At 37.4% G+C, this 9497-nt stretch overlaps 1 protein-coding gene across 1 annotated transcript in view; it reads right to left on the bottom strand.

Annotated features, from left to right (window-relative positions):
- Positions 1-4201: 4201 nt before the first annotated feature.
- The window catches only part of LOC139454196 (uncharacterized protein C20orf96-like), a 156641-nt gene continuing 151345 nt past the window's right edge, over positions 4202-9497 (bottom strand). Inside the window, exon 12 of the mRNA XM_071235764.1 lies at positions 4202-5861. Coding sequence (XP_071091865.1) covers positions 5801-5861 — 61 coding nt within the window. The 3' untranslated portion in view covers positions 4202-5800. The remainder of the gene's footprint in view (positions 5862-9497) is intronic.

The following is a 9497-nucleotide window of genomic DNA, read 5'->3' as shown; positions in this document are numbered from 1 at the left end:
ATTGCCAGTTCTTTGTTTCCTCAGTCAGTGCACCGTACAGTATCCCAATATGTTGTAGTTGTGTATTTTGTTGTGTTAAGGGGGAGGAGGAGAAATATAATTTCTTTCGTTTGAGGGACTAATTAGAACGAAATTATTTTCTCCTAACGTTGGAAAGCACAACAAAGGGAGGTAACCTGGTTTCGTAATGGGTATATAAGTAAAGGCGGGAAGTTGAAACTTCATTCTCAGGTGCGGTTCAGTCGGGCTGGCTGTATTAACATGTTCACTTATCTATGATGCCGATTGGAGTACACGTCGGTTGAATCTATATTTTTTATTACTCATGTGTGTAGTACCTGCGGCTGTCCATATGATGATCAGGGTTTTATGCGTTGCTTGCAAGTTGTGCTGGCGAGCCATGAAAATACGTCGTCAGATGGATCGGTATCCATAGTTGAAATCTCGAACACTCCAGTTGTGAGAGTATGGATTTGGGATATGCTCTGATGAGTATAAGCCATTAGAATACGTAATAAGGTGTCGATGCCTGTGTATCTGTATACGTTGGAAATATGAAGCATCGATTCTTTATTCATGTAAATTACGATGTGTTGATGGTCATGATGCTGGTGATGATCCTGATGCGGAGAATAAACTGCTGTCAGTCAGTGCACCGTACAGTATCCCAATATGTTGTAGTTGTGTATTTTGTTGTGTTTCGGGGGAGAAGGAGGAGAAAAGTGTTAAGATAGAAGAACTATATGAAGAAAACGACGCAACGGCTGCCTAAACTGCATTCACAGAACTTATTCATAACGAGATGAAAACCAAGCTGAAGAAAGTGCATACAAGGCATACTAACAGTAACAATAGCCACTCACGTAGATCCAAACCCAACTGGTCTGATGACTTGCAGTCAAGGTGGAACAGCGTTTGTTTAAAGGAGAAGACTTGGATAGTTTCAAAGGAAGCACTCAGCAAAAGCGGGCTCTGAAAGCTGTATATTTATCTGAGAGAAAAGGTTTTGATAAGCAACTCAGAAAAGCTAATCGTTCACTGCAGCTAGAACAACAATCAGAACTTTTGAACTTACATAACAATCACAACGGAACAGATCTTTGGAAGAAAATTGGTCGTTTAGGTTTAGCTAATGACAGAAAATCCTTCAACGTTATTCCTATGGAACTTACAGGGTGTGACGGCTCACAAGATAGTGGTGTTGACACCTTGCTTGAACAGTGGAGGGACTCGTACAACACGCTTTATAACGGTAGTGATAGCAGCTCGTTTGATGAAGACCACTATAAGAAAGTGTGAACGTGTAGGTAACGGTACAGAGCACGTGCAGATGGACACGCTCGAGCTCAACATGCCCATCTCATACCAGGAAGTCGAATGAGCGGTTTTACACACCCAAAAAAGGCAAAGCTGTCGGTCTGGATGGTGTAGCAGTAGAAGCTTTACAGAACTCTCACTGCATAACATTATTGCATAAATTAGTCAGTTACTGTTTTGACTATACACAGTGGAGCCAAGTACTTGTTGGCCCCATACCAAAAGATAAAAGTGTCCCAACTGATCCTCTGTGTATAGTGGTATTAATTTAGTGTCTATACCGTGTAAAATATATACAGGCGTTTTGAACAATAGAATCAGGAACTGGCTTGAGAAAAACAATATATCGTCTCAGGAACAAAATGGTTTCCGTTCTGACAGAAACTGTATCGACCATTTTTATACTTTATATAATGTGATAAATAATAGGACATCTGCTGGACTATCAACCTATGTGTGTTTTATAGACTAAAAGAAAGCATTCGACACTGTTGACTGCAATTGTCTATGGTATACACTTATGTCTGTTGGGGTACAAGGGAAGGTGGCGAAAGCTGTTCAAGCCCTATATCAAGATGTGAGATGTGCAGTACGCGTGAATGACTATATAACAAATTCTTTTATTGTTTCCAAGGGTGTTAAGCAGGGTTGCAAATTGGTCCCAACTCTATTTTCTATATATATAACATATATGATCTAGCCACGGATGTAACGAATCTCAAATGGGGTGTACCATTTGATAACGATTTATAAACCTTTTTGTTATACGCTGATGACATTGCGTTGTAAGCTCCAAATGAAACATATCTCCAAAATATGTTAGATATTGTAAGTACTTGGTGCTTAAAATGGCGTATTAGCATTAATGATGACAAAACCAAAATTGTCCATTTTCGGAAGAAATCTGTTGTTAGATCTTGTTATCGGTTTTCGTGTGGCAGTACTCACATTTCTTATGATAGCGCTTACCGTTATCTAGGATTGTGTTTAAACGAATAGTTAGACATGCACAAGACCGTGAAAGAGCTTTGTAAGTCCGCTAGTAGAGCGGTATCTGCTCTGTACACTGTATATTTATGTTGGTGGAATGTCATATGATGTTTTTACGAAGTTGTATTTATCGCTGGTTGAACCAGTTTTGTTTTGTGGTGCCAGTATATGGGGCTTAAAGAGGTTGATGTTGTGAAAAATAAGGCTGCCAGGATGTTTCTTGGTTTAACTAAATATGCTCCTGTTCTTGCAAGGAGAGGGGATATGGGCTGGTGCTCAGTTTTGGTTACTCAGAAAATAGAATGTTTCAGATATCTTTTCAGACTTAAATCTATGCAGCAAGAGCGCCTGCCTAATATTATTCACCGATGGTCTGGATGTTTTACCACATCTTGGGATAGTAAAATAATGAACCTTTTGAACCAGAATAATTGTACTCACTAACTGGAAATCAGATGGGTTGTTAAACGCCGTGTTTGGTATATCAAAAACGTTTTATTTCAAGATGACGCAGTTAATTTGCACACTTCGCTTTGGAATAATACGGGGAATGTGAATGGAAATAAGTTATGTACCTACAGAAACTTTTAGTGTACACCTGTTGATTTCTATGTTAAAAATATTTTGTATAGAGACCACCGCCGTATTTTAGCTAAGTTTAGATATGGAATTTTATCTTTGTTTGTTGAGACAGGCAGATATTCCAAGTCTCCTCTACCACTATCGGAGAGGTATGTAAATATTGCAGTTGTGATTTGGTGGAAGATAAATGTCATTTTTAACTACAATGCAGTTTTTATGAAGATTTACGGCATAATTTATATTGTGGCAGCTGAAGAAAACAACCAAAATTTTAATGTGATATGCGAAGAAGAAAAAAATATTTACTTAATGAATTTAAACGTTTTGCAAAAATTGTTTGCCGCAACGCTTTTAAAAATATTTAAGAGACGACAGTCGTCCCCATGATTATTACATTACCTCTCTCTCTACCTATCCTTTCTTTTTCTTTCGTTGTTGAATCGAGGAGTTTGTTACAGTTTCCTGTGAGTCTTCCGATTTCGTAGCTAAATTCCCCACCTCTCACGTTATATATATTATGTAATTGTTTATATTGTATATAGTGTCTCGTAAGCCTATGTCTGGCTGAACACACTCCATACACCTTTTGTCTTATGTGCATCGATTGTATATTGTACATGTTGTGCGTATGACACTTTAATAAACATTTTACTATTACATTACATTTTCCAGGATTATGTGTTCTCTTAACACCATTGCAAAAGATTATGTAGAAGCCAATGGTCGTATAAATAAGGTGGATCTGATGAATCAAGACTGTTCTCATATTTTCAACAAGGTCACATCTAAAAAGGAGACATCAACAAGTACATATCATAACATGTGTTTTCACATTTGTCGTCAGGATATCAAAACTTGCTCTCCTTGTTACTACCTACAATTTCAGCTTAACATGGATCCTCCTTTGGTCAAAACTTTGTTCCCTCTTAGATGAGCCTGTCAGGTGTTTCAGATTGTTGAGGCAAAAAATGTCTTTATTCAACCACACATTCAAAGTTAACTTCCACAAACTTCTTTTAAGAAACAAATAGTAGCCTCAACACAGAAGCAGGACTATATTATTGATTATCATTTGTAACTACCTATCTTAACCTGGCATCATACACTGGACATGTCTGAATAATGAATGTTAAATTCTTCTGGTTTCATTACAAGTAAAACTGGACACCCTATGAATATTCTCAAGAGTAAATACAAAATAGGGTCAATATATATATAGAATCTCACCCAAGTGTCTTTTGATATCAAATATATCAACACGAGTTGATAAAAGTGGAAAAATTCCGAGGCTTGTCAAGGATTTTTGCCATTTTTATCAACGAGTGTTGATATATTTGATATCAAAAGACACGAGGGTGAGATTTTATTTATCATCCAACATCATTCTTCCAACTTTTTCAATTTGTAGACAGTAATTAGCAGTGTCTTTAGTGAAAAAAGTACTGCTAACAGCTTCAGTAGCAGAGCCATTAGTGATGTCATTTGATTGTGACGTCATGGTAACCAGTGACGTCACAATGGTCTGCAAAGCATTGTGATGTAATTTCATTGCAGCGATATCTACAGTGTAGATATTGCTTGATCTCATCCAAGCGGTATCTCCTGTGGGAGCCAGTTTTGGATGATAAATTCACTTTGTACACCCTATCAGCATATGTGTTAAGTATGATTTAAAACTTTACATTGAAAACCTAGATACCCGGTACTAATATAGCTGTATACATAAGTGACAAAAGTTGTTGATGTAATTGTTCAAAGTAGGAAATAATCATTTCCTTTATTAAATTAATACTTGATAGCATAACAACAGCTGTATATATGTTTATGTGTGAGAAGCAGAATGGACAGGTAAATGGTGAGACCACAGACATCAATCTTTGGTCCTGGTGAGACAAATAGACATGTAAGAAAGTGTGGTAGTCCCCATCAATGTTCTGTCAAACTTGCAAAGGAGATGCAAAAGTATTTACACAAGAAAACTACATGCAGTATGTTAAATAGAGAATAGAGATATTTTTACTTTGGCAATATATTTTACTTCACTTTACTTTGATATATTTGAGCTTGGAAGATCCCCAAGGCGAGATTCTATATATTGGTGAAAATAATCCCATTATTTGCTTTGAAACCTGGTCAAGAAGAGGTAATTTCTCTTGAAGATGTTTCAGTGTAACCTACAATCGGGCCCTTTCATTTTGTGCATGCCACAAGGGGCGCACTCATAATTTTATATATTTTTTCTTGTAGGTGGCATCGTGTTGATAAACACAATGTTTACAGTCGTGAAGGCTACAGAATGTGTTTGAAATAGTTTCATACCCACCCTCCCTTTCCTGAGGGATTACCTGTTAGTCATGTTGTCAAGCTCATGCCATTAAATAAACTTGACTTTGTTACCCTCAAAGGCTCTTTTGTATTATGTTATTCAAACTGGTATCTATATATGGCTATGATTGGTAACCTGTTATAAAAAAATGAAATTTGAAATCTTTCTGAAAACATTTTCAGTTTGTAAACAGTAATAACCAGTGTCTATATTGTAAAGGTACAGCTATAGACAAGCTTCACTGGCAGATAGATAAGTGATGCTATTTGATTATGCTGTCATGGTAACCAATGATGTCACAATGGTTTCCGAAGAATTGTGCTGCAATTGTACTGTAGTGATATCTCCTAGAAGATATGGCTTCATCTCATGTTAGTGCTGTGGAAGCCAGTTCTTGATGATAAATTACATTAACTGTCTGTGCAGTGGAACCATATAACATTTTCAAAATGGTTGTGTATGTACTAGTCTGAAATTGTACATTCAAGTTACATAAAATAATGTAACATCCATCCCTAAAATACATTGATTTTCCTGTTTTCCTTTCCTTTCCTTTTTTGTTACATTGCCCAGCGATCTGCTTAATTAAATGGGAAGCCACTCTTGGGTTGGTATGTCCAGGATCACTTCCATGTCCGGGGTGCACCTGAAAATACCCAATGTAGGACAAATGATTACAATGATCAAAAGTGTTCCACTGATAATCCATTATTAATATGGAATCAATTAGAGACATTGAAATTCCCCTCTTGGACAATTCACTGACATCCTCTCAGATATGTTCATATGAATGAAATCTAGCTCTTTAGTTCATCTGGCATGAAAGGCCATCTGACATTATGTTATCTTCGTCTGTCGGCCAAACACATTTACATTTCTTAATTGTTCTCTGAAATGAATTAATGGATTCAGCTGAAATTTTGTGTGGATGTTCAAGGCTTTAAAATTTAAATTTTAATATGACTGCCCGATACAAATGGAATCACAATGACTTGGTAAATTCAAAAGATTTTTCAGAGGTTCCAATGTCTGGTGCAAAATCACTCACAACTTCAACAGCAGATTTCTGCATTTCCAAATTAACTCTCTTGGTTACACAGATTGTCAGATTGTCTCTGATTACGTAACACATTTATGTATATACATAAGATAGCCACGCGATAAATCACAAACAACAATAAAGAACGAAGCATGGATTATTTCACGATAAAACTTTGTTCTATCATGACCTCATTTCTGGAGATTCAAATATGTGCTTGCAACTTGATGACGTCATATATTGAAAGGGAAGTGTCTGGTAAGTTGTACCCCATAGATGTAACTGGGCTACAAAGATAAACGCATTGGCCAAATGAGCGCATCCAAAAGTGAGAGAGATTTGATAATCTGTGTTAGGAGAAAAGGTACAGATAATCGACTTGATGATTGTGAGAATATGCCGGAAAAAACAAACTTAACGCACCTGTTCATAAAACGGACTTGTCCAACATTTCTGAGGTCGGATTCTATTAAGGGAGTCATAATTAGTAAAATTTGGGTAAATATTTTTAAAGCCTGTACATTTTATCAATGTCCTGAAAGAGGCTGTACATAATGTTGATATCTCATGTAAGAAATAAATGACTTGTGGTTGTTGTTTATATCGTACAATAAAACACTGCAGGGAGAATAAACCACTCAGGGTTGTGCTCCTCATGGTTTATTCTCCCTGCAGTGTTTTATTGTGCGCTCTGAGTGGTTTATTATCCCTGAAGTGTTTTTTGGTTCGATAAACAAATCCTACTCGTCATTTATACAATCACTGACTCAACAAAAGTCCTCATCTGTAAATCTGCTGTCCATGAACATGCCAATATATAAAAGTCAGTCACTGGTAGTGGTGTCACGTGTAAACATTGTTGTACATGTGAGGCATGCATCTGATTCAGCTGAATCTATCCTGTTGACAATAATGCTGAACGAAACTCTCAACTTCTTAGGAATTTGCGTCAACACACATTGGTTACCTTATTATCTAACATTCCCTTGAAGGACAGGCCACCACAGAGAAGGGGAAAAACCCTATTAATCTCAGAACATTTATGGGATTCAGTAAAGCAAAACAAGCCTGAATTACCAGACAGTGGTTCTTTTTCATGTCAATCGCCAGATCGATCAAGGTACTGTATCTCTTTAGAACAATGGGGATACGCCAATGCTCAATTTCACCATATTGAAGACAAGCAATGGGAAAAGGCCAAAATACAAGGATACTTAAAATACACCGTAGATGTTCGTGTACTGGCTAACAGATATAAGCAGTGTAGTGTCTATAGTGTCTGCAAACTACAGGTAAAAAAAATGGATGGGAGATTTGTAGGTGGTTTTACTCGGACAGTAATACCAGTCTCACATGTAGTTTTGCACATGCATGTGCTGTCTGTTTCAGCTTAGACATAAGGTTAGTCAGTTAAATGATGATTTACATAGACTAGGATTTAAAGACACCGCAGGATGTTTATGTGGTAGTAAATGTGAAAATGCTTATATATATTTTTTCTTTGAATGTGACTTGTTCAATGAACGAGACATTTTACTTAGAAACATAAGCAGTACAGCCAAAGATCTCAATTTGATATTCAATGGAAATGTGGATTTACCAGAACAATATATTATATGAAATTGTCAAAATCAGGAATGACACTCAACTGCGTGAGGCATGTGCACATTTTAGGATGTGTTTTGGAGTTAAGTTTTTCAGAACTTAAACGTTCTTGCATAGGATGTTTGTCGTGAACACTTATCTCTGTACTTATACTTGGTAATACCATTTATATTTCATGATCCCCTACTCTTTTTTAGAGTATATAACAACTACATGCTTCACAAATGTTTGAAGGAATTGGCATTGAGTGATAATGGACACCATACTTTCCGAATGATCTTCACTATTACCTAGACCTTACACTTAGGTCACTCAGGATCTTTTCCAATCAGTGCCCTTTCCTTAATAGACCTACAGTGTACCCTCCATGAGTTATCACTCTTGAGAGTTTGACCTGGAGGGTGAATCAGACCTTCAATATCAGTGACAAATGTTTCAAAAACATTTCAAAGGGCTAACCAACATATAAACCAAATATGATAACCTTTGATGGATCTCAACATAACAATGACAAATATGCTACTCATTCAAGGTACTCCATGATTCACATCAAAATTAGGTCTTTTTCCTGATTCCAGTATTTAAGGAGTACCTAATTGTTCCAAAAAACATTCTAGTTGACCAATATTTGGTGCACATAAACCCGAAATTCCCACAAAAGGCCTGTTTTCAGAATAATGCCTAGGCAAATATGTGATAGAATTCCATAGAATTACCATTATTATTGCGTTCTATTCCCCATTTGTGACATCGTTAAAAGATCCCAAGCGGCCTTGGCCCAACATGACCTTCCAGACCATGAGGCCTATGACATCAATTCCGGTTCTGACGTGGTCTTAACATCATTTCCATGACCTATCTAACACCCAGTAGGCTAAAAGATACAATTAAGCTACTAGGTGATGATCGACAGTCATGGTAGAATAAGGCATACCCAGGTGTCAGTGGGAACGGCATTGACACCTGGGGATGAAGTGTTCTACCAAGACTGTTTTACTTTAAGCTAGGCAGGTAGACAATGCCCTGATTTCATGAACAGTGAAAGTAACGACCACAGGAGATTGTAGTTGGTGTCATGTCATGCTGTAGTGGTAATGTCTTTATCTGAAGCTTTGATACATGAAATGAAGAGGGTTTCTGGATCTCCTATGTAGTGTCATAACTAAATAGAATTGGAGAGCCTGAACAGTCCAGAAAAGTCAGGCACCAATAGGAATGCCCTCTTCTAGGTCGTTTGTAAGAATGTGGCAGATGTCAAAGGTTCGAACGGATCCTCTAAGACAGTGGAAAGAACAACAGAGAGGTTTCACTTGGAGAACATGCACAGGGTTTTGATGTCCTCTAGCAAGAAAGGTCTGATGAGCCAGTTGAGGACAGGATGGATCTCTGATAGATGAAAAAACGATGTTAGGGCAAAGCGATATCCTTCAATGGATCTGCAGCACCTCGAGAGAAAACTCCTCCTCCCAGTTGGAAAGTGGTGTTGACATAGATGATAACCTGTGCTAGATTGAGCTGATTGTTTATTTGGTGAACAAGGAATCTGAGATGAGACAACAGTTGGATCAGGAAGATGGTGCTCTGATGAATATGCATCTTCTCCTGATTGGCCGACAGGAAGACATCTATTGTCGTACC

The sequence above is a fragment of the Haliotis cracherodii genome, unplaced genomic scaffold, assembly GCF_022045235.1.
Source record: "Haliotis cracherodii isolate W230 unplaced genomic scaffold, xgHalCrac1.p SCAF_10, whole genome shotgun sequence".
Classification (NCBI taxonomy): domain Eukaryota; kingdom Metazoa; phylum Mollusca; class Gastropoda; order Lepetellida; family Haliotidae; genus Haliotis; species Haliotis cracherodii.
This window is presented reverse-complemented; position numbering and strand designations above follow the sequence as displayed.